This window comes from Hyperolius riggenbachi, chromosome 5, assembly GCF_040937935.1.
Source record: "Hyperolius riggenbachi isolate aHypRig1 chromosome 5, aHypRig1.pri, whole genome shotgun sequence".
Lineage (NCBI taxonomy): Eukaryota > Metazoa > Chordata > Amphibia > Anura > Hyperoliidae > Hyperolius > Hyperolius riggenbachi.
This window is the reverse complement of record NC_090650.1, coordinates 395,667,039-395,693,297: the sequence shown is the minus strand read 5'-3', so window position 1 is coordinate 395,693,297 and position 26,259 is coordinate 395,667,039. Positions and strand designations below refer to the sequence as shown.

Here is a 26,259-nt window from a genome sequence, read left to right as displayed (position 1 = left end):
CCAGTTGCCTGGCAGCCCTGCTGATCTATTTGGCTGCTGTACTGTCTTGCTAGGTATACACAGATTTTCTGTCAGATCGATAATTTCCAAAATGTCCGCTCTGATTTCCAATCGCTTTCTGATAGGAGTGAATGGAAAAAATTCAGAACATATCGGAAATCAGATCGGACTTGTTGGAAATAATCGATCCAACAGAAAATCTCATAGTGTGTACCTAGCACTAATCACACCAGGAACAAGCATGCAGCTAATTTTGTCAGATCTGACGATGTCAGAAACACCTGGTCTGCTGCACGCTTGTTCAGGGGCTATGGCTAACAGTATTATAGCAGAGGATCAGCAGGATAGCCAAGCAACTGGTATTGTTTAATTGGAAATAGATATGGCAGCCTCCATATTCCTCTCACTTCAGTTGTCCATACACTGGTCGATTTCAGCAATTGATTCCATAGTATCGATCCATCAGAAATCAATTCTATCAAATTGATTGAAATCAGCCGCAAATCGATCGATCTGACAGGATGGAAAAATCTAGGTCGATCTGCTGCTGACTGCAGATTGATGGCCCATTGAGTTGCATTGGATCTAATGGTCCAATAATGCATTTAGATAGATTTCCAATAGATTTCATTCTAAAAATCTATTCGAAATCTGTTCCTAGTGTGTGGCACACATCAGATTCCTGTCAGATTCAACTTGACAGAAATCTATTTGGTGGTTGAATCTGATGCATATCTATAAGTGTATGGCCACCTTAAGTTTATCAGTCAGATATGTTTGGGTCAATGGATCACTGGCAGATTGAAAGTGCTCAAAATTGTATGGCCACCATGAAGGTGAGAGCTTCCATATTCCTATTAATTACAGGCAGCGGTGAGCTACAGGTAGCTCGACTGCTTATAATCGAAATTACGAGTAGGACTTGCTGGCTGTGGTTAACTTGCCTATGTTGCCGCCTATAGCCGATGTGGTTCACTCGTGTTCCACGCCACTCACATGCTTCCTCCCTTCAAACCGGGAAGGAGGAAACGAGAAAACGTGGAGTGCGAGTGAACCACATTTGCAATAGGCGGCTACATAGGTAAGTTAATCTTGAAGGAAGGAGGTCCACACAATGCCACACTTAGAACTCTTTATTAATGGACGTGTCCAGACACAACATCACATGCACAATGCCGACATGTTTCGGAACTGCTGGTCCTTATTCATAGCTATGTTTTAGACCTGTTCGTCCCTGAATCATAACTATGATTAAAGTGAACCTCCAGACTAAAAATCTACTCAGCAGTAGAGTTGGGCGAACTGTTAGCGCAACTGCAGCCGAACTGTTCGGCTGCCCAACCTGTCATGTGGCTGTGGCTCTTACTACTTCCGGGTCGCAATGACCCGGAGTAGTACGTCTGCGCTGGCCCGGCGGAGCATGTCCTAGATCGCGCTCCCGTTGCCGGGCACTCTCTGCGCATGTGTGTGACGTCATGAGTCATTGCGACCTGGAAGTAGTAAGAGCCACAGCCACATGACAGGTTGGGCAGCCGAACAGTTCGGCTGCAGTTGCGCTAACAGTTCGCCCAACTCTACTCAGCAGCACTGAAAAGGCTTGGTGTTTCTTTAACAGTTTCACAGCATCAGAACTTTGTTTTTCTTACCCAAGCCTCATTTTTGGCTGCACAGAAGAAAACTGCTTGGCAGTTTTCCCCTGATGCTGTGTAAAGCATGATGCTCCCTGTCGCCTCCTTTCAACCACAAAGATGGCTGCCCCATGAAATTACAAACCTTTTCAATTCTTTTAAAACAGGGTGCTTAAAGGGAAGGTTCAAGCAAAATAAAAAAATGAGTTTCACTTACCTGGGGCTTCTACCAGCCCCATGCAGCCATCCTGTGCCCTCGTAGTCACTCACTGCTGCTCCAGTCCCCCGCTGGCAGCTTGCCGACCTCAGAGGTCGGCGGGACGCATTGCGTACATTTTTACGCATTCCCGCTAGTGTAGGAACATTAACACATACATTTTTACGCATTACTGGTTCAATGCGTAAAATTGTACGCATTGAACCAGTAATGCGTAAAAATGTATGTGTTAATGTTCCTACACTAGCGGGAATGCGTAAAAATGTACACAATGCGTCCCGCCGACTGCCAGCGGGGGACTGGAGCAGCAGTGACTACGAGGGCACAGGATGGCTGCATGGGGCTGGTAGAAGCCCCAGGTAAGTGAAACTAATTTTTTTATTTTGCTTGGACATTCCCTTTAAGAGATCTATTTTAATTAACCTAACTAATGTAACTAAATGACAGTATTTGTTTAGGCTGAAGTTCCCCTTTAACCATTTACCGCCATCCTAACGTATTCAAACATCATGCTTACCTCTATTAACGGCAACATGACGTTTTAATACGTCGCGCATTCCCGCCGCCGTTTCCGTCGGGATCCCATGCTGAGTGATTGGGGAAGAGGACCGACCGGTCATCTACCCAATCGCAGTGCCTGGAGGGAATGGACGTGACCGCGAACTGCGGCTACGTCCATTCACATAAACAGAAAATATAACAATTAAATAAAGTGTGTGTGTGTGTGTGTGTGTGTGTGTGTGTGTGTGTGTGTGTGTGTGTGTGTGTGTGTGTGTGTGTGTGTGTGTGTGTGTGTGTGTGTGTGTGTGTGTGTGTGTGTGTGTGTGTGTGTGTGTGTGTGTGTGTGTGTGTGTGTGTGTGTGTGTGTGTGTAAAAAAAAAAAAAAAAAAAAAAAAAAAAAAAAAAAAAAAAAAAAAACCTTTAGGGACTCCGCTTTTTTTAATCTATATTTTATGGGGGAGAATTAATTTTAATTTATTACATAGGGGCTTGTAATTATGGCCAGAACAAAAAAAAAACAGAACAGAAAAATAACACTTATATTTCAAAATAATATACTGTCGCCATACATTGTGATAGAGACATAATTTAAACGGTTTAATAATCGGGAAAACTGGGCAAATAAAACGTGTTTGTTTTATCCACAGGAGAATGTTTAATTTTAAAACTATAATGGCTTAAAACTGAGACATAATAATTTTTTTCTTCTATTTTTCTCATTAAAACTCATTTAGAATAAAAAAAATCTTAGCAAAATGTACTATCCACAGAAAGCCTAATTGGTGGCGAAAAAAACGAGGTATTGATCATTTTCTTGTGATAAGTAGTAATAAAGTTATCAGGGAATAAAAGGGAGGAGCACTGACAGGTGAAAATTGCTCTGGTCCGTTAGGATAAAAACCCTTGGGGGTGAACTGGTTAAGGACCAGCAGGTCAGAACCATGTCGGCATTGTGCATGTGATGTTGTGTCTGGACACGTCCGTTAAGTGTGGCATTGTGCGGACCACCTTCCTTTAAGATTATCTTCACTGGGTCTGGCTTACCTTGGTCCAGCACTGCCAGTTTGCGGTGGGTTGTAGCGATCTCTCCTCACTTTCTTATTACTTCATAGATAAGTTAACCTACTTGTCATTTTGATTAAGAGTAGCCGAACTACCCGTAGTTCACATCTGTTTACTGGTTTCTTTAACAGGAGAAGTGAATTATGTGGGGCTGTTGTCAGAGAATCATTGAATAACTTGTATCTTTCCTAGCAGAATCTCTTGCTGTCGCCCGGTGCCGTGTGTTCGGGGGTCGCAGTAATGTCGTCGCTGAGAGCTCAGCTGCATTTTGTACCGAGTCATTGTGAAACGTCCGGGAGAAGACCGAGTGCGAGCCAGAAATACTGAAGGGAGAGTGAAGAGGAGTATCTGAGCGTGGCTTTTACTGAGAAGTGGAACAGTGCTTGTTACTGACAGAAGCTGGACATACTTATAATCAGGTACGGATTCAGAATGATAGTTGCTTCACGATGATTGAGTGATGACTATGAATGCCGACCACTCAAATTGCCTGCTGCTCAATTCTTCCTAACACATCTGCAGGTATATTCCCGCTTCTTCAGGCATGTAAAGAGTACAAGCTCTAATGAGGTGTAGTAGAGCCTAGCGCCTCAGAGAGGCTGGGTGAACTTTTCCCTGAAGAAGCTGTAGTAGAGACTAGCGCCTCAGGGAGGTTAGGTGAACTATTCCCTGAAGAAGCTGTAGTAGAGCCTAGCACCTCAGGGAGGCTGCATGAGCTTTTCCCTGAAGCAGCTGTAGTAGAGAAAATGCCGAGCAGTGAGGTAAATTACTGACTTGTGCGGTAAATACCTCAACAAATGTCAGTAAATGTCAATTGATAAAACCTACAACAAGCGGTAAAGCCACAAAGCAATACAGTCTGCTTTGAAGTGGCGAAAAGAGTGCGGAGACTGTGCTGGGAGCCGTGACTCACAAGCAGAGGCAGCTGTGACTGACAGGAGCAGGGAGCCAATAGAAACGGCGCCTGTTCTCCTGCAAGTCTGAATGATTGAATCTGATAGGACCTGCGGCCTTTGCCGGCAGGACAAGCTTTTAAACCCCCCAGGCGACAGCAGAGCGAACACTGAACAAAACAGACTTCCCCTGAATACCTTAGGCTATGTGGCTGTTTAACCTCTTGGGTTCATATTTTAAAGATGTGGGGAAAAATAACCCAAGCATGGCATTTGTAAAGTTTCTTGAAGTTCTTCTAAGCTGTGGCAATTAAATAGAATGTTAAGAAAGACTAATGGACAGATTCAGAGCAAGCAGAGGCAGTATAACAAAACATGTACATCTAAAGTTGTCTGGGATGCCTCTTCTATTGTAATGCCCTCACTACATGGAACAGCTTGTTACTCTATCCTGCTGTGCATACATTTTGAAATCTGTGCCGGTAGACTTGGGCGCAGGATACAGCCGGTATATTGCTCCCTGCACACTGCAAATCAGTTTTCTGATTCCGATTTTTCTCTGAATACATTCAACAGAAAAAAATGGAGAAAAAAAACGCAGCATGCAGTAAAGATTAAAAAGCGGAATCTGAATCGGAAATGCATGCAGTGTGCAAGAGGCCTATGGCTGATCCTGCTTCTGTGCAAGTCTGGGCCGTGTTAATTACTATTGCCCCCCTCCAGGCCGCCATGGATAGTGGGGAATAATATAATTCGGCTTCCAGCTATTGCTGGAGGCCGAATGATTGTGTTTTAAAAGCAGCTTCGGCTCCGTCTTCTGACGGTGCCCCTTTTTTTTTTTTTTTTTTTTTTTTTTTTTTTTTTTTTTTTTTCCCCTCACAGTTGGACAGAGCAACTGCTATTCACTGAGCTTTTGAAAACAAATATATCCCTGAGAATCCCCTATAAAGAGATAGACTAGTCCAAAACCTGTCAATTCTGTCAGATTTCTACTACCAACTGTAAGTGACAGCAACATAGGAGAAAAGTAATTTATGGCTCATTTTACTCTGTAAAAAATGTACTTATTTGTATATGTTTGCACATAATTTAAATTTTACAGTTTTTCGCTGTAGTGCCCCTTTAAGCTGCGATGCTTAATGAATCTTCCCCCCCCCCCCCCCCCCCCCCCCCCCCTTGTGTGGCAACTGATTTGCAATGGATTGTGGTGGGTTCCTGATGAACTGTGATTGGCCAAAAACAAATGCAGAAATAATAAGTTTCATCTTTCTGTGTAAGGCCTCCTTTTCATGGACTGTTGATAGGCAGTGAAATGCCTCTCAAACTCTCACAACTTCTTCTGCCTGGTAACTGCTTGCAGAGCACACAGCTCAACAGTCCATGGAAAGAAGGCCTTAGGGCCCGTTCACACTGCACGCGTTTCCAGCCGCGTTTTGGAAACGCGTGCAGGTGGCCGATACGCACGACATCAGACATTGCATAGAGTGCAATGTCTGATGTTCACACTGCATGCGTTCCGGACCTGTGCGGTCCGGGAACGCATGCTGCACGCAGATTTTGCTAAAACGCGTGGTTGTCCCATTTACTTTTCAGTGATGGGATCAGCCATGCAACGCACACAAACGCGGATGGCCATGCGTTTGTACGCGTTGCGGTCCGCACGCGTTCCGCACGCATGGCCATCCGCATTTGTGATCTGAACAGGCCCTTACTGTGTGAGAGGGCTGTGGGCAGGAGAGTCATCGGATATCCCATACTAGTGCAGTGCGAGAGGCAACAGGCTGTGGGGAGATTAATAAATGTGGCTGACTGTGATAAGGGGGAGGGGGGGGGGGAAGAAGGACTGTTTCTATAGCGCCTGTTACCTCATGATTACATCTGCCTGTGGGCAGTTTTGGAGCTGTCAGACTTGTTTTATAATAAACACATACAGCTGGGATATATGTCCTCCCAGCAGAGCCAGGATTGGTGTCATGTTCAAGGGCTTCTGGAAGATGTCCTAATCAAGTAACGACTAGCAGGTGTGTGAGGGAGGTTCCTTCACCACAGGAGAAAGTGCATTCTGTTTCCACTTCCCACCAAAAGAGAGGCTGTCTCCCTGCACTGAATGCCAAAGTATGGTTAGCTATGTGAAGACTTGGGGCTCTATTCACAATCACACATGCGGTAAGAGATTTTTGACCGCTATATTACCATCAGTGATAACTTCTGCAAATTTCCCCAGCCCCCCTCCAGAATTACTGACTTGCAGACGTTTACCGCACATTTTACGCATATGTGTAAACAATGCGTACAATTACGCATGCGGTAAAAAAAGCGTTCATTTTTGTGTATGTCAAAGTCTTATTTCAGTCGGGAATTTACTGCAAGTGCATTTCCGCATGCAGAAAATGTGTGAATAGAGCCAATGGTCAATACACAATAGAGCTGTAATAATTGGGATACAGGCCAATCTAGTCATATATAAAACTGTTATTTTGTAGATAGCTGGGGGTTGGCTCACTAAGGATGGAGAACAGAAGTCAGACAGCATCCAGCATGCTTACACGTGTGTGTTGTGTTGTGATGTTTTTTAGTGGCTGGCTTGTAACTCTTGCATGGGTAAAATTGGGTCACGGGGAGGACTGCTTCATGTTTGGCAATCGTGTTTGTGCTGTTCTAGTCACATGTGCAGTGTGAAATTTTATTTGAAAGTGAACCCGAGGTGAGACTGATATGGAGGCTGCCATATTTATTTTCTTTTAACCTCCTGAGCGGTATAGACAAGCTCAGCTCGTCCATTACCGCCGGAGGGTGCCGCTCAGGCCCTGCTGGGCCGATTTTCGCCAAATAAAAAGCAGCACACGCAGCCGGCACTTTGCCAGCCGCGTGTGCTACCTGATCGCCGCCACTCTGCGGCGATCCGCCGCGAGCAGCGGCGAAAGAGGGTCCCCCCAACCGCCCAAGCCCTGTGCAGCCGGACCAATCAGTTCCAGCCAGCACTAAGGGCTGGATCGGAGGCGGCTGACGTCAGGAAGGCGGCTGACGTCCATGACGTCACTCCGCTCGACGCCATGGCGACGAGAAAAGCAAAACGAGGGCCGCTCATTTTATAAAAAAAAAAGGTACTTATCCGTTAGCCGGGCGCAGGTGGAGCTAATTACTATTCCCCCTCCAGGCCGACATGGATAGTAGGGAAAGATGTAACTCTGGTGGAGTTTTGTCGCCACCTAGAGGATGCGCCCGGCTAACGGATAAGTACCAAAAAAACCTTCCCGCAGCCGCCCTGGCGATCTTAATAGAACGCCAGGATGGTTAAGCAATACCAGTTGCCTGTCTCCTGCTGATCCTCTGCCTCTAATACTTTCAGCCACAGCCCCTGAACAAGGATGCAGCAGATCAGGAGTTTCTGACATTATGATTAGCTGCATGCTTGTTTCTGGTGTTATTCCGACACTACTGCAGCCAAATAGATCAGCAGGCCTGGCAGGTACCGTATTTTCCGCCGTATAAGACGCACTTTTTCTCCCCAAAAAATGGGGAGAAAAAGTCCCTGCGTCTTATACGGCAAAGGCAGGGAATCCCCGACTTCCAAACCGCAACCCGCCGCCACGTCGGGGATTCCCTGCACTGCCCCGTGTGTGCTCATTGCTCCCCGTGTGGTCCGCAAACACCCGCCGCCGCTTGTGACTATGTTCCCCCTGGGTGGTCCACAACTGCCGCGTATATGTCCGCAAACACCCGCTGCTTGTGTACAATTCCCCCCTCTGTGGTCCGCAACTGCCCGCTTTGCCCTGACATGTGTCGCCGCTGTCCCCCTGTGTAAATAGCTGGACCCCGCTCATCTTACCGAAGTCAGTGCCTTCTGCGGGGATCGGAGACCCGCTTGTACCATCACTTGTGTCGCTGCTGTCCCCCGGTGTAAATAACTGGACCGCGCTCATCTTACCTAAGTCAGTGCCTTCTGCGGGGATCGGAGACCTGGCTTCACTTCCGCACTTCCACTCTAGTAATTGCTTCTGCTGCGTCATCAGCAGAAGCCTTCACTAGGGGGAGCCGCGTGTGTGAAGCCAGGTCTCCGATCCCCGCAGAAGGCACTGACTTAGGTAAGATGAGCGCGGTCCAGTTATTTACACCGGGGGACAGCGGCGACACAAGTGATGGTACAAGCGGGTCTCCGATCCCCGCAGAAGGCACTGACTTCGGTAAGATGAGCGGGGTCCAGCTATTTACACAGGGGGACAGCGGCGACACATGTCAGGGCAAAGCGGGCAGTTGCGGACCACAGAGGGGGGAATTGTACACAAGCAGCGGGTGTTTGCGGACATATACGCGGCAGTTGTGGACCACCCAGGGGGAACATAGTCACAAGCGGCGGGTGTTTGCGGACCACACGGGGATGTACACGGTAGGCAAAATGGGGACACCTAGGGACAGAATGACACACACTAGGGACATAATGAAGACAGCAGGACACGTACTGGGGACAGCAGGACATACACTATAGGGACAGCAGTGAACATTCCTGGGACAGCAAGACACACTAGGGACATACTGGGGACAGCAGGGTATATACCAGAGACATACTGGGGACAGCAGAACACACATTGGGGACTTACTGGGGGCAGCAGGGGACATACTGGGGACAGCAGAACACACATTAAGGACTTACTGGGGGCAGCAGGGGACATACTGGGGACAGCAGGACACACACTGACATACTGGGGACAGTAGTACACACACTTGGGACAGAAGGGGACACAGTACGACACCAATTGGGGGAGAACATCAACAAGACGCTCCTGGAACATGGACGCACCAGGTTTAGTATATTTATTTTTTTCCTTGTTTTTTGCCCCCTAAACCTAGGTGCGTCTTATATTCCGAAGCGTCTTATACGGCGCGAAATACGGTAACTAGTGCTGCTTTAAAGGAAATAAATATGGCAGCCTCCATATACCTCTCACCTCGGGTTCACTTGAAGGATTGTTTTACTTCAGTCCAATTCATGTATATAATCAGCCTGCCCCATCACAGCATGAGGTATGTGGCCGCTTTGGAATGTTTGCATGGGGGCTGAATGTGTGTGTATTTCAGTCTAGGCGCTGTTAAATAAGGCTGCAAAGTAGGGATGGTCAATATAAGGTGAGGTTCAGTGGTACGCTGCTGCGTAACAGGCTCTTTGTAACGCGGCTTTCTGCAGCGCACCACCTATCGCAATGTTTACAGTTCAGCCGGTGCATTGCTGTATGTGTCCAAATGTGGTGTCCAAATACACTGCACTAGGCTCGGTTCCCACTTGAGCAGATGCAAAATGTACAAAGGGCTGGTGCACACCGAGCGGGTTTTCAGGCGTTTTTTACAGGCGCTTGCGGCTGCGGATACGCTTGGTCAATGTATCTCAATGGGGTGGGTCACACCAGAGCGGGAGGCGGTTTGCTGAAACGCATACTCCCGGGCTGCTGCAGATTTTGGATTGTGGCGGCGTTTCTGCCTCCAATGTAAAGTATAGGAAAACCGCAAACCGCTCTGAAAAACTGCAGTTCAGAACGGTTTTGCAGGTGTTTTTGTTACTGAAGCTGTTCAGTAACAGCTTTACTGTAACAATATATGAAATCTACTACACCAAAAACGCATCCCAAAACCGCAAAATGCTAGGTGAAAAATAAGGAAAATGCTACAGAAAAATAAGGAAAAGCGTTTAAAAATCTACTAGCATTTTGCGGATCTGCTAGCGGGTTTTGGTGTGCACCAGGCCTAAGAGCATCAGCTAAGTGGGTGTGCTCCATCCACTTTGCACCTGCTCCAGGGAGTCGGACCAATTTTGGGTACCTGGAGTCAGAGGTTTAAACTGAGGAGGTGGATGGTGTGTAAGTTTTTTTTTTTTTTTTTTGTACTTATCCGTTAGCCGGGCGCATCAGGCAGCTGGCGCTAATTACTATTCCCCCTCCAGGCCGACATGGCTAGTAGGGAAAGATGTAACTCTGGAGTTTTGTCGCCACCTAGAGGATGCGCCCGGCTGACGGATAAATACTTTTTTTTTTTTTTTTTTTTTTTTCCTCCAAAATCCATAGCCTTTGTGAAAATTTGACTAATGGTGCCCAAACATGGTACAATTTGATCGAATATAACGATTTTTTCCAACATGTCTGATCAGATTTTTATTGAAAAAAAAAATGGGATAATCGTTTGTTTTGATCGAAGAAAGATTATTTTTGACTTTCATCCGATCGTTTTGATACACGGGAAAATTTGCCATTTTTATCCTGCGTATGGGCACCATAATGAGTCGGAGCAGTTTTGGGTATCTGGAGTTGGTTTCATAAACTCTGATGATGCAATCGCTAGAGTTTTTAATGAATGTTTTGTAAGTGATGTCATGAGCGTTTTCTGGCTTTGTTTTTTGTGTGTTTTTTTTTTTTTTTTGTTTTGTTTTTTTTTAGCAATTTTTAAAAGTGTAAGCATTTTGCCAACGATTGTGTAGCGATTTGCGATTAGCATTTTTAATTCTGATTGATCCTTTCAATTTTATATATTGTGTGTATTTTTTTTTTTTTTTTTTTTTTATACAGTTTGCAGTAATTTAAAAAATGCTAGCAAAATCTATCTGTATATTCATGAGCGATTACGCCAGCATTTATATACTTTACATTGCAGAAACGCTAACGCAAGATGCTTAAGCTCAAAAATGCTGCATGTCCTGAGTTTGCGATTTTGTTAATGGCAATCGCTCCAGTGGAATTTGGCCCATCCAGTAACATTAGCTGAGCGTTTAGGGAGATCGCTAGCGTTTTTTGAATCGCTCCCTAAACGCTCAAAAATCGCTCTAGTGGTTTCCAGCCTTGACACGTTTTTAGTAATGTGTGCAGAATGATCTTTTCGGGCAATCAGTATTGCGAGTGACACCGAGCCTCCTAAAAGGCCTCTACACAGACTCCAGAATTCACTACATCCTTAATAGCTCAGCTGGCTGTATAGAAAGTCTTGTTTGGCTGCCCTGTAGATGCTCAGGTGCTGAGTCACAATCTTTCAGATGAATATTGGAGAAGATTAGAATCATTGGAAAGGCCGGTGTCTGTAGAAGTAGGTCACTTCCTCCATTCGTAGTTGGATAATGGCATACTTGTGAAGATTGTAGTTTGTCTATAGATGTGTAGGCGGAGATAAACAGCAGTCTGGTGTATTCATAGCACCACTTGGCTGCAAATAACAGGATGAGCCATTGTTCAAGTGACGGCAGGTATGTCTGCAGGTGTGACTGATGACACAAAGGCTAAATTGTCATCTAAACGATATTTAAAAAGGAACTTTAACCCAGGATTGAACTTGATCCCAATCAGTAGCTGATAATCCCCTTTCCCATGAGAGAGCTTTACCTTTTCTCAAATAGATAATCAGGGGGCTCTGTATGGCTACTATTGTGGCAAAACCCCTCCCACTGTGATGTCATGACCCTGGTCCTGACAGTTTGCTGTCTGAGCCTCATTGCATTGTGGGAAATAACGGCTCGGCAAACACTGACTAAATCTATAAATTTTGTAGAAAAAAAAAATTATCACTTTTTATTCATTGTAATTTTCACTACAGTTCCCCTTTTAAAGCTTAGATTCTCAGTGCATGGTATGTGTACCTCAGGGGTACTTTTAGTTGGGCTCAAGCATTCACTGTCGTGGTGGGGGAGTTGACGTGAGTGAACGTTTGACCTCTTCTAAAAACCAATGATTGTTGCAATACAAATGTAACACTATCCAGCCATGCCGGTTTCATGGCTGTGGCAGGATATTGTGGGGGTGTTGGGTGGCATCACCATCTGGAGAAAAAAATGCTATTCTCTTCCAAACCTAAACTGCACACTTTTTTGTGTGTGTGCTTATTGTGGGGGGGGGGGCAGCTTCAGGCCTGGAACCTGCTAAAAAAAATCGCTAGCACAATCGCTAGCGTTTTTAATAAGTTTTTTTTGTAAGGGATTTAATGAGCGGTTTCCAGTGCTTTTGGGAGCCATCTTAAGAAGTGTAAGCTTTTTGCCAGCGATTGTGTAGCGACTTTAATTCTGATTGGTCCTTTCAATGTATCATATTTTTTTGTTTACAGTAATATAAAATCGCACTCAAATCTCTGTGTAGCGATTCATGAGTGATTTGCCAGCGCTTCAATACTTTGAAGTGCAAACGCTACCAAAATTCATGTATTGCGGTTTTGCTCATTGCAATCGCTAGCGATTTTTTTTTTTTTTTTTTTTTTTTTTTTTTTTTTTTTTTTTTTTTTTTTTTTTTTTTTTTTTTTTCGCTCCATAAACGCTCAAAAATTTGCTCTAGTGGGTTCCAGCCCTCACAGTTTTTGTTCCCCCTGCCTGGTGACTCCTGTAATTTCTGTTTTGCTGTGTTTCAGGCTCTGTAACACCTGGAGACCTCAAGATGAAGTTGCTGGAGAATTCTTGTTTTGAAGCTGTGAACTCCCAGCTGTGTGTGGAGACCGGGGACACGCATATTATAGGGAGGTGAGCAACTGATGAGCGCTAAGAGAAGAGGTCAAAGGAGACCTTCGTTCAGCACTTTGTAGACACTCGGCTGGGACCCATTATGGGCGCTTTGCGGCAATTGAAAGCGGACCACAATTTGCTAAATGGGCAGAAGTGCTGCAATTTCACTGAGATTCCTGAGTGGTTGTGATTTGGCTACTACAGCCACTGATCGGATTGCTGCAAGCAGCGTTTTGTGATTGCTCTGTGATCGCTATGCTGCTAGTGGAACAACACCCATAAAGATCCACTGGCGTAGCGCTTTGCCAATTGCCGGTGATCAACAAGCGCTCCTATTGGGCCCCAGCCCTCAGGGCTGGTTCACAGCAATCGACAAACGCTAGTGTAGTGTTACCCTATGAGGGTGTTCTCACAGCAGTGTTTCGACTTTCAAAAAAATCAAAATCGTGCAAAAACGCATATTCCCTTAAAAATAGTTTTGCAGTGTGAACCAATGCCAGAAGATCAACTGTTCTGATGAGTAACTGGTATTGTTGCATGCAGCAGGTCAGGTGTTTCTGACATTGTCAGATCTAAGAAGATTAGCTGCATGCTTGTTTCTGTTGTTGGTAAGACACTACTGCAGCTAAATAGATCAGCAGGGCTGCCAGGCAACTGGTATTGTTAAAGGGAAATAAATGGCAGCCTCCATATCCCTTGACTGCTTGACTTAACTCCAGTAATCAGTTATTGCCTCCGTACAATGACCATACCTGATGCTCAGCTATAGCCGAACACCATGTCTGTACAGAGCGTTATTTCAAGACCGTGACCTGGTTTGTAATAATTGATAGCATTGCAGACTACTGCAACCTTTACATTTCAGCCTACAACTTCCTTCTCTGTTCTGTTTTTATTATACTGATGATCATCCTGCTACTTCACCAGTATGATTATTTCCAGATTTTAGGGTTTAAAAGCAGTTTTTTTTTTTTTTTTTTTTTTTTTTTTTTTTTTTTTGACCCTAAAACCCGGAAAAAATTAGATGTGCGGCAGCCCCAGCACTTAGGCTGGTTTCACACCAGGACGTTGCGTTTTAGGGGACGTTATGGTCGCATAACGTGCCCCTAACGTAACGCCTTGTGCTCTCTAAGGTGGACGTCAGAGTGAGCCGCGTTGTGCAGCTCACTTTGGCGTCTGTGACGCATGCGGCATCACGTGGTCCCGCCGGCCAATCGCCGCACAGATCGGCCGCTCCAGGAAGTAAACACTGCACGTCACTGAGTGCAGTGAATATTAATTAGCCATGTGCCTGGCCGCTCTCCGCTCCTTCCCAACGTTACTGAGCATGTGCAAGCAGTCTAACGCGGCTCTGCCGCTTATAAAGTACTGCATGCAGTACGTTCGGTTATGGCGCAGCGTTACTGCGTAACGCAACGTGGGCACTGTGAACAGGCCATTGATTTTTCCAGGGCTGTCGAGTCGTGGAGTCGGAGTCGTGGAGTCGGGCAATTTTGGGTGCCTGGAGTCGGAGTCGGGAAAAAATGCACCGACTCCGACTCCTAATGAATTTGTAGCTGTAATTAAAATAGAAAATATGATAAAATGTTATATTTCCCGGATCGTCACTCGGACAGCACCCCTGGATGAGACTTGTCTCCCTCCCCACCGTGGACAGGAACTGCAAAAGAAGAATTTGCATAAGCGACAGGCAGCCTGCTATATAAGCTACTTACTTGCTGCTATACTTCAGTATAGTTTCCTGTCCCGGACGGAGCGGAGGGAGAGGTCTCCAGGGTGCCATCCGTGTCAGTCGGCAGGGGCAGCGTGTAGCAGGACTCCCATCAGAGCTGAGCAGTGATCAGTGGGGAGTCCTGCAGCGTATGGGAGGCTTCTCCAGTGAAGGCGGCTGTGTTATGCGCGCAGGCGCGCGCATGAAGAAGGTCACTTCCGGTTCACCCGGAAGTAGTCACGCGCTGGCGTCCCGCGTGATCTGAGGTCTGCAGAGCGGCAGGGGCCGCGGCGGTGAGAAGCGAATCAGCCGAACAGCTGATTCCAATTAAAATGCCTGACCAAGCGGCAGGGGCCGCGGCGGTGATATGCAGTCAGCCTGCAGGCTGATTCATCAAGGTATGTGAGGCTGATTAACATAAATTATGCAACAAGGGTAGCATTGATTGTCTTCAGCTGGGTCTGCTTATGTGTATTTAAGCTAGAGGTGAGTCCATGATTCAGATGTTGCTGGCAATCATGGAGGACGCTTCAGGTTCAGCTCCTTTGCAGTCTGCGAAGTCTGGCCAAGACCCCTCTCTGGCAAGTAGATGTGGTACTTGAAAATACTCCTGCTTGTTTGATATATAATATAAAACCTCTAGTAATATTTGTTCCTTGTTTGTGTTTTTTTATAGCCTAAAAAACATGACAAGTCGGACAAATCTGATAAAAATGAAAAGTCTGAAAGGCCTGACAAGGCTGCTGCTCAAACCAGTCAGCATGGTTCAAACAGGTCTGAGAAGAAATGTGCAATATGTAACGGTCGTTTATCTTCATCTTCCAAAAAGCTGTGTCAGAACTGTACAGAAAAGGTGGTTAAAGATGAGTCACCCGTCATATTTAAAGATTTAATGGGCTGGATGAGGTCAGAAATGTCTACAGCAATAAAAGAGATTAAGGAATCTGCCATTGCTTCAAATCCTATAGTTCCTTCGGAAGTCCCAGGAACTGGTGGAGATATGGACACAGTGCCTGTAGTTACTATTCCAGCATCTCCTGTATTGGATTTATCTCAGTCGGGGCCCTCCGGTTCTAAACGTAGAAGAGAAAGCGAGGTGGAGGATTCAGAATTATCTGAGGGGGAGATTTCTGAATTGGATCATCCATCAGATGGGGAAATCTCTAATTCTGATAGATCGAAATTTGCTTTCTCTGCTGATTTAATGAAGGACTTATTAAGTGCTATGTATGATACAATGGGTATCAAGACAGAGAGAAAATCTTTGACGCCTTTGGATGAGATGTACAGAACTTTGGCGGAACCCCAGCCTCAGTTTATCCCAGTCCATTCCACCTTAAAGGGTATGATTAAGAAGGAATGGGATAACCCTGAGAAGCGGGCCTTCTGGCCTAGGTCCTTATCCAATCGTTACCCTTTTTCTCCAGAGGATCAGGGGTTTTGGGGTCCTCCGCCTAGGTTGGACCCATCTTTTTCAAAGGTGTCAAAGAAAACGGACTTATTATTTGAGGATTTTGGAAGTCTGAAGGATCCAATCGACAAAAAGATGGACAACCTTCTGCGTAGAGCATGGGAATCCTCTTCCTTGACATTTAAACCCGCTGTAGCTTCAACAGCAGTGAGTAGATCATTGAAGACATGGCTGTTAGAAATACAGAATAAGATCGCTTCCGGTGTTTCCCGAGAAGAGATTCTTAACGATTTTCCTAAAGTTTTAAATGCCTCTAATTATATTATAGATGCTTCAGATGACACAGTAAAACTTACGGCCAGAACGACTGCCTTAGTTAACTCAGCCAGAAGAGGTATATGGGTTAAAACCTGGAATGGTGACAATTCCTCGAGATCAAAACTGTGTGGTATTCCATGTGAGGGGGGGCTGCTTTTTGGATCAAAATTAGATGATACACTAGATAGAACATCAGATAGAAAGAAAAACTTTCCAGAAAAGAAAAGACCATTTCAGTATAAGCGGCCATTTCGTCCCCCCAACAGATCTGAGCAGGACTCCAAATCTTCCAAGGGTAAACGTTGGGCCCCGTATAGACCGCAGAAGTCAAAACCCAACTTCAATCCTGCCAAGAGACAGGATAAGCAATGACGCCAGGATCCCAGTGGGGGGAGGGTTGCAAACTTTTTGGAAGTATGGCAGCCTCAGTTCACAAGTCAGTGGTTGCTAAGGATTATTTCAGAGGGGTATCAGATCGAGTTCAGTCATCCTCCTCCTCTAAGGTTTTGCATTACTCCACAACCCCAGGATCAAAGAAAGTGTCTGGCATTACAGAAGGAGGTCCTGTCCCTTCAGGAGAAGGGGGTAATAAGATATGTACCAAGCTGCCAGAGAGGAAAAGGGTTCTATTCTCATGTGTTTCTAGTAAAAAAGCCACAGGGAACTTACCGGTTTATCCTAAACCTAAAAAAGTTAAATCTAAATGTGAAATACAGAAAATTCAGGATGGACAATATAAAATCTGTGATTCATCTCTTGCAGAGAAACGATTTTCTTGCTTCCATAGATCTCAAGGACGCATACCTTCACCTGCCCATCCATCCATCATCTCAACAGTATCTAAGATTTGCAGTGTTCATGGAGGAAGAGGTAAGACATTTTCAGTTTATTGCTCTTCCTTTTGGACTTTCCTCTGCACCATGGCTATTTACCAAGGTGATGTCCGAGGTTTTAGCCGAGCTTAGGCTGAGGGGAATCAATATCCTCGGATATTTAGATGATTTTTTGATTTGGGGCCCTTCAGCTGAAGTGGTAAGGTCACAGACATTATCAACATTAGATTATCTCCAGCAGTTGGGTTGGCTTATTAATTGGGAGAAATGTTCCCTTGTTCCATCCCAGGTCATAGAGTTTCTAGGTTTTAACATTGATACTAGAAAGGAGAAGATCTTCATGCCTGATAGAAAGATTTTTGCCATTCTAAACGCTGTTTTTTCCTTTCAGAACTCAAGAACAATATCGCTGAGGAAAGCAATGGCAATACTCGGACTCCTAACAGCCTCATTTCCCGCAGTACAGTGGGGACAATTCCACGCAAGAGTACTACAGTTGTGGATACTCAGATCATGGAACAGGAGCCTCACAGTGCTAGACAGGAGGATCTCTATTCCTCACAGCATAAAAGTGTCTCTGTTGTGGTGGCAGGATCGGGTTCACTTTTTAACAGGTCATTTGTGGAATTACCCGGAACAAAGGATAATCACAACGGATGCCAGTTTATGGGGATGGGGAGCACACCTGGATGCTCTTCCAGCCCAGGGACAGTGGTCTGTACAGATCAGCTCAAGGTCATCAAACAGCAGAGAACTAGAAGCAGTATGGATGGCACTACTACACTTCAAGGATCAGATCAGAGGATCGCATGTAACTATAAAGACCGACAACAGGGCAGTTGTGGCATTCTTAAACAGACAGGGAGGCACGAGAAGTCAGATATTATGGAAGCAGACATCAAAGATTATGTTTTGGTCAGAAAGCAATATCAAGTCTCTACAGGCACGTCACCTAAAGGGGACATCGAACCAGGTGGCGGATTATCTAAGCAGGGAGAGGCTGGACCAGAACGAGTGGTCACTCAACCAGAAGGTCTTTCAGATGATAATTTCACAGTGGGGATGCCCAGAACTGGATTTATTCGCCAGGAAAAAGAACTCAAAATGTCAGAAGTTTTGTGCCCTATACCAGGAGGATTCACCTTGGGCGGTGGATGCGTTCACAATCAGTTGGGAGGGAATGATGATGTATGCTTTTCCTCCAATTCCATTACTTTCAAGAGTATTGAAGAAGATCATTCAGGACAAGGCGAGAATCATATTGATTGCTCCAATGTGGCCCAAACGTCCATGGTTCACATTACTTCAGTCTCTAGCAATATCAGAACCAATAGTACTCCCACTGATACAGGACCTGTTGTCCCAGGGCCCAGTGTTGCATCCAGATCTGAGTCTACTTCATCTATCAGCCTGGAACCTGAGTGGGAAATACTAAAGTCCAAGGGCTTCTCAGATGATCTGGCAGAAACATTACTCAATAGTAGGAAAAAGGTAACTCGGGGAATCTACCAGAAGGCATGGAGAGTCTTTAAGGACTGGTGTGCAAACAGATCTTTTAACAATAGATCACTGAGGTCAGTTTTGGAGTTTTTACAATGTGGCTATAAGAAGGGCCTCAGTGTTAGTACTCTGAAGGTTCAGGTATCAGCCCTGAGTGTTTTTCTGGAAAGAAAGTTAGCACAGGAAGATTATATAGTTCGTTTTTTTCAGGCACTGAGAAGACTAAAACCATCTATACGATCAAGAGTACCTGCTTGGGATCTCAATACGGTCTTACAGGGTCTATGCGAGTCTCCATTTGAACCTTTATCTCAGGTCTCTGACAAATTCCTAACATTAAAAACCATTTTTCTTCTAGCCATTACTACTGCAAGAAGGATAGGGGAGCTACAAGCTTTATCCATAAAGGAGCCGTATTGTGTTATTTCAGAAGATAGAGTAACATTACGCCCGGATGAAGCATTCCTTCCTAAAGTGGTTTCCTCATTTCACAGAAACCAAGAAATTTATATTCCGTCGTTTTGTGAGAATCCCACAAATGATAAGGAAAAGAGACTACATTCTCTAGACGTAAGAAGATGTTTATTACATTATTTAGAAAGGACTAACTCTTGGAGGAAGTCAGACGCAATTTTTGTCCTGTTTGCAGGCAGGTCAAGAGGAAATAAGGCTTCTAAGACAACCCTAGCACGTTGGATCAAGCAAGCAATTGTATCAGCATACCAGGTGCAAGGGAAGACGTTAACTTCTTCTGTCAGGGCCCATTCTACAAGAGGTATCTCTACGTCATGGGCAGAGAGGGCAGGGGCCTCTATTGATCAGATATGCAGAGCTGCAACATGGTCGAGTCATAACACGTTTGTGAAACATTATCGACTTAATGTATCTGCAGGCACAGATTTATCCTTTGGAAGGAAGGTTCTGCAAGCAGTGGTCCCACCCTAAGCCTGATCTCTAGTATATCGTCTCATCCAGGGGTGCTGTCCGAGTGACGATCCGGGAAAGACAACTTTACTTACGGTAACGTCTTTTCCGGTAGTCAGGAGGACAGCACCCCTACAACCCGCCCTTTTTGGGTGGAGTATCAGAGGTTTGTATAAGCATTATTAATGTCCGTATTATCTTTTATATTTACTGAAGTATAGCAGCAAGTAAGTAGCTTATATAGCAGGCTGCCTGTCGCTTATGCAAATTCTTCTTTTGCAGTTCCTGTCCACGGTGGGGAGGGAGACAAGTCTCATCCAGGGGTGCTGTCCTCCTGACTACCGGAAAAGACGTTACCGTAAGTAAAGTTGTCTTTCTCAGAGAATAGTCACTAAAAATAATGTATATATACAGTAATAGCTGTGCTTAGTCCACAAAAATGAAATAAACCAATCAAAATTAGTTACTTGTGCTGCTTCAATAAAGCAGTCCCCGTATTTTTAAGGTCAGATATACATATCTGATTGTGACTGTATATATGATGTGTACACAGGAATCTCATATATATATATATATATATATATATATATATATATATATATATATATATATATATATATATATATATATATATATATATATATATATATATATATATATATATATATATATATATATATATATATATATATATATATATATATATATATATATATATATATATATATATATACTAAATAACATCTATGCTGTAAGAATAAAGCCTGATGTGTAGCTGTGTCACTAATAGAGATGGTCAACGAGATGGAAATAATTCTGCATTGATGCGGATTTATGCAAATGTATGCACTCCCTTTGCTGATGAAATCAAATAATTTGATATGTTGTTAAAATTTGGTTTGGTGAATACAAATTAAAGGGTAACTGAGGCGGATGAAAAGTAAAGTTTTATACATACCTGGGGCTTCCTCCAGCCCCCTTCAGGCTAATCAATCCCTCGCTGTCCTCCACCACCCGGATCTTCTGCTATGAGTCCTGGTAATTCAGCCAGCCAGCGCTGTCCGGCCGCATGCCGCTTCCACAGCCAGGAACATTCTGCACCTGCGCAATAGTGCTGCACAGGTGTAGTATTCTCCTGGTGGCGGAGTGTTTGCATGCGCACTACGCCCGATTGGCTCAAGTACCTGGACTCATAGCAGAAGATCCAGGTGGTGGAGGAGGACAACGAGGGACTGATTATCCTGAAGGCGGCTGGAGGAAGCCCCAGGTATGTATAAAACTTTAATTTCATCTGTCTCAGGTTTACTTTGTTACACAGTAGTACTATACTCTACATATGCACTCCCCACAGAGCTGCAGGGAATCCACTGAGAATGCTGTGCACATTGAACACAGAGGTGTTGTCTGTTTACAATCTCCTCATTCCCATGCAGAGTACCTGCACATCATTCTTACATGTACCCACACTTACATTGCCTAGGGTCTGATAGATGTTCTTTGTTCCGGTTTGTACCTTTTACAAGTACTCTTACCAAGGACTAGTTTTAGTCTAAAGGGAGTAAATATAGTAGTCTACATATCCTTCTCACTTCAGTTGTCTTGTAAAATTCTAGGCGTTGGCAGTTAAGAGACTAATTTCATGTTACATACTTTTAATCAACAAAATTGTAATATGCAAATTAGAGGAGTCGGTGGAATCCTAAACTCAGGAGTCTGAGTCGGTGGATTTTTGGACCGACTCCACAGCCCTGGATTTTTCATTGCTGTGCGGTGGGGGTGCGTTACAGGCTGCTCTAACGTGCGCCTGTAACGTCCCACTGTGAAACCAGCCTAACTCACCTTCCTGTGGTCTAGTGCTGCAATTTTCCCTCTGTCCTCTGGGTGGCGCTGTACCACTATAGTGAGATTGCTGCCTGTGGTCATAACGGCGATCTCACCCGAGAGATCCAGAGCCCTTGAGGGTCGGAAGAAAAATGGCTGCCATCGTCTGGATCCTGGGGAGGTGAGCTGAATCGCCGCCACACTGCCGTTATCTCCCCCTATACCTCCTGGTATCCTGAGTCAGGATTGGGATTACCGCTCTTGCTGCTACACTTAGACAAATAAGTACTTTTTTTTTTTTTTTTTTTTTTTCCTCTCCAGAGTAAAATGAGCCATACAGTACTTTTCTCCTATGTTGCTGTCACTTACAGTAGGTAGTAGAAATCTGACAGACAAGTTTTGGACTAGTCCATCTCTTCATAGGGGATTCTCAGCAAGGCTTTCATCCTTTTATAAAGATATTCCCTAAAAAGGATTTAAACAATGATGCTGGCCAGCTTCCCTGCTCGCTACAGTTTTTTGGCAGTTGGACAGCACAACTGCCATTCACTAAGTGCTTATGAAAATAAATAAATAAATCCCTGAGAATCACCTTTCTCTTCCCCCCCCCCCCCCCCCATGAAGATATGGACTAGTCCAAAACCTGTCGCTTCTGTCAGATTTCTACTACCTACTGTAAGTGACAAACATAGGCGAGGTAATTTATAGCTCATTTTACTCTGGGGAAAATAAGTACTTATTTGTATATGTTTGCACATATTTTAAATTTTACAATTTTTCGCCATAGTGCCCCTTTAAATAACCCATCAACAAAGAATTAAGCAAAGTACTAGTATTCCCTGAGTTGTATCAGTTTATTTAAATTAATTTTCAGACGTTTGTTTTTAATGCACTGTGTAGGTCAACTTAATCTGCTTTTTTTCTGTACCAGAAAAGTTACTTTTCTCACCTGTAAAGAATGTTTTTGTGTTCCAGAATTGAGAGTTACTCTTGTAAAATGGCTGGCGATGACAAGCACATGTTCAAGCAGTTCTGCCAGGAGGGGCAGCCGCATGTCTTGGAAGCCCTGTCACCCCCGCAGAGCGGAGGGGTCAGTCCCAGCAGGTAACGTCTCACTGGGGGAAGCCAGAAAGAGTGTTGCAGTCTGAATAAAAAAGTTGTCCATATACGCATGCATTTTTGGGGTGTTTTTTTTTTTTTTTTTTTTTTTTTTTTTTTTTTTGTCCTCCATTCAATTCTCTGCAAATTCAAATTCTCTGATCAGATGGAAATCAATTACTTTAAACGTTGAATTCATTCAATGATTATTTATTTTTTTTGTTACCAGACATTGAAAGTATCGACTGGACAGAATCTGCGGACGATCTATAGGCCATATCGTCGCATTGCATCCCCCAAAAAAGAATCAATTTTTTGGGACATTGGGTGGAAATCTGTGTGTGGCCAGCTTAAGCGTGCTGACATAACAGAGAGCGTTTTGCGGACTGTTTTCATTTTTTTTTTTAAAGTGTAACTGTCGGGCATAAAATCAAAAATCAATTCTTTATTTTTATCTGGTAAACCAGTAATAGGAATGCTAACCAGGCAATCCTAAAGTTAAAATCTCTTACTTTTCTTGTTGATAAATGAGTTTACCTGACTGTCGTTTGGTACACACAGAATATGGTACACAAAAAGGAAGTTGCAGGGCATGCTGGGTTGTCCTTTTTTGCTTCTATACGTTAAGTCTGAGGGGAAATAAAGAAGCAAAAAAGAGACAACACCGTATGCCCTGCAACTTCCTTTGTGCGGCAACGTACCAAGAGTCAGGTAAACTGGGGAATGATCATTTTATACACAAGAAAAGTAATAGTGATTTTTAACTTTTTGGATTGCCTGGTTAGCATCCTTATTACTTGTTTACCAGATAAAAATAAAGAATTTTTTTTTTTTTTTTTTTTTTTTTAACTACCTGCATTGACTTGCATTAAAATCATGGCAAAATAGCCACTATCGTGATTTATTGAAAAGATTTTTAATGACCAGCAAAACGCTCTCTGGTGTGTCAGGGCCCCAAGGAATGTTTAGATCCGAGCTCGTATCCGGTATCCATGCGTCACTTCATGGATGAGGATGACTCTTAGTGAAGATTAGTCAATGAGTTGTAATATTTCTGTCTGGCATGTAAATACTATTCAGCATGTAAGTAGTCCTAGCAAATACATTTCGTGATGATTTTGATATGCAGAATTCAGAGCTGAGCACAATTTGCATGCTGGAATATTTAGCAGCTCATTGACTATAGATCTCTCATGAGGATGTTGTGGGTGATGTTGCAGATGGCTGAGTTCTCTTCTTGTCTTCCAGGCTGGGAAAAAGCCTCGGCGGTGAGGAGGAGGGGCCTCTCAGTGATAAATGCAGTCGGAAGACACTCTTCTATCTTATCGCCACCCTGAATGAATCTTTCAGACCAGACTATGACTTCAGTGCGGCGCGGAGTCACGAGTTCAGTCGGGAGCCCAGCCTGAACTGGGTGAGTGTTTCTGTGAGGGAGTCAGCGGGAGCTTTCCTGAACTGCGACGATGCTTCATGTTGGACGAGGGTTCTGGATATATGATGCAGAAGCAGGATAATGTGATATTCAGTTATTTAATGTGAACTCTATGCAAACCTCTGGTCAAAAAAAGATACTTGCCCAAAATGTAATGACCTCTCCTCTAGCAGAGGAAAAGTAAATAGTCCAGGAACAGTTGAGATAATAGTCAGATAACAGCCCTCTCCACGACTAACTTAGTCGGAGAGCTTAATGGCTTGTTTGCATAGAGATAACTGTAGTTTCTCAACTCTTCCTGTACTGGAAACAATTACACTGATGTATCTGATCTTAATGTTTTATTTCTTAGCTGTGCTACACATACAAATCATATCATCAATTTTTTTTTTTCGCTTCAGTGTCTCTTTAAGTGATTAAGGTTGCCATACTCCTGTTGGTATCACATTATCCATAGCTTTATCCCTATTAACCCAACAGTTTCCAAGCATCACTTATCTGTAGTTGAAGGGAGCTGATACCCTTGTCCTTATTTACACTAGTGTTCTTCTGTCCGCTTTTCAGCACCTCCTATCAATCTGTAAACATTGGTGTGCTGATAAAAAGCGGACAGAAGTGCACTTCTGAATGAGGCCTGAGTATGTCATTTGGCACTGCAGACCGTAGCGTTATGGCCATGAACAGCTCTTCGGTGCTGCAGTAACTGACCTCTTATGTTCTCTCTCATCCCCAGGTGGTGAATGCTGTGAACAGCAGTCTGGTGTCTGCACTGGGGGATGATTTCACTGCTCTGAAGTCTGATTTATGGACTGCAGTGGATGAAGAAATCAATCTGGCAGAGTGTGACATCTACAGGTGAGTGGGCTTCTCCTCCTGTGTCATCTGAATCTGTTAGATCATGGAATGGCTTATTACCCTGGAGGAAGAACCACTGTAATGGTGTAGTACTATATCATTTACAAATCCGGGACAATGTCACACATACCATTGGGATAGCATTGTCACACGTAAAGGAAACCGAGGAGAATGGGTCACAGGCTTACTGGGGATGAGAGATGACACTTAGCTCTATACTGGAAACTTCAAAATAGGCAAAAGCTGGCACATCCATAAAGTCCTTTGTTTCTTGCAATGTTAAAATGTTGTTCTGTTATAATATAATGCTATAATAGAAGTATGAAATACTGATTATTTCACTACAGCTAAACCTAAGCCTATTCTCATACTGAACCCTCCCACTACCGATGCCTAAACTTAAAGGAACACTATCAAACCAATATTTAGTTCATCCTTGAGCAGCGGACAGATCGTTGCCTAGGGCAACTTGAGCCTTGATTAAAGGGCCCTACGTGGCCCTGAAACGTTGGCTTTTTAACATTGCAAGAAACAAAGGACTTTATGGATGTGCCAGCTTTTGCCCTTTTTGAAGTTTACAGTATAGAGCTAAGTGTCATCTCTCCTCCCCAGTAAACCTGTGACCCATTTGCCTAGGTTTCCTTTATAGTATAGAGATAATGTTATAATTTATAATGTAGTGTTGGGGGTTAGAGCTCCTCTTTGTACTCACTGGAATGTGATGTGTATACAGCAAGCGGCGGCTGGAGAGGTGAGAATTTTTTTTTTTTAATGCATGGGCACTAGGAGGCTCAATAACATATGGGGTGGACAGCGGCTAGGGGGTTCATCACATTCGTCGCTCATCTAGATAACGCACGCAGGTTTCTGCCGCACACATGATGGATTACATTGGCCTGAGATTTTCCAGCTTGCTCGATCGCTACATTCAACCAACTTCAGCACAAAATCAGTTGAATCGACTATCGGGCATGCTTCTTGCGGCGCTGATTGTCATCAGATTCTGTAAAAATTATCAGATGGCTGCAAAATCCCTAGGTAAGCAATCTCCTACAGGTATTTGAGTGATGTCTACTACATGCAGGCCTGGATTTACATCACAGGAGCCTATAGGCACAGATGTCCTAGTATCTTAGACTCCACCTCCCTGAACCTACAAGCACCCACCAAACTGCACAAGTGTGCTGGCTGTCCCAGCTGTCACTTCTCCCTTACTTCTCTTGCCCGTCATAGGTAGCTACAGGTGTCCCTTAGTATTCGGTAGCCAGAGGAACCCTCAGTATTAAGTGGTGCCCCCGACTGAAGGGAGATCTCGCCCATGGAATGCCGAGAAGTGGGAGAGTAGCCTCTCATTTATGCTCTGGGACGCTGCATAGTGGGGAGGGGAGAGAGTCACCTTTCCAAAATCAGGCGCCTATAGGCACATGCCTACAGTGCTTTATAGTAAATCCAGCCCTGAGTACATGTGACAGATTAATGACACAAACCAACTGGATGATGTTACAGATGTGAATGTGAGGTGGGCAGAAGCATCATACAGATGTTGGGATGGAATTAGATGTATGTCACAGCGATGTGTGACATTGGAGATGATGTT

General features: G+C 44.3%; 1 protein-coding gene across 1 annotated transcript in view; it reads left to right on the top strand.

The window, feature by feature from the left end:
- The window catches only part of MAF1 (MAF1 homolog, negative regulator of RNA polymerase III), a 43,223-nt gene that overhangs the window by 9,459 nt on the left and 7,505 nt on the right, over positions 1–26,259 (top strand). Inside the window, exons 2-6 of the mRNA XM_068237834.1 lie at positions 3,604–3,827; positions 12,669–12,777; positions 22,253–22,381; positions 23,624–23,789; positions 24,541–24,662. Of these exons, the coding sequence (XP_068093935.1) occupies positions 12,695–12,777; positions 22,253–22,381; positions 23,624–23,789; positions 24,541–24,662 (500 nt within the window). The 5' untranslated portion in view covers positions 3,604–3,827; positions 12,669–12,694. The remainder of the gene's footprint in view (positions 1–3,603; positions 3,828–12,668; positions 12,778–22,252; positions 22,382–23,623; positions 23,790–24,540; positions 24,663–26,259) is intronic.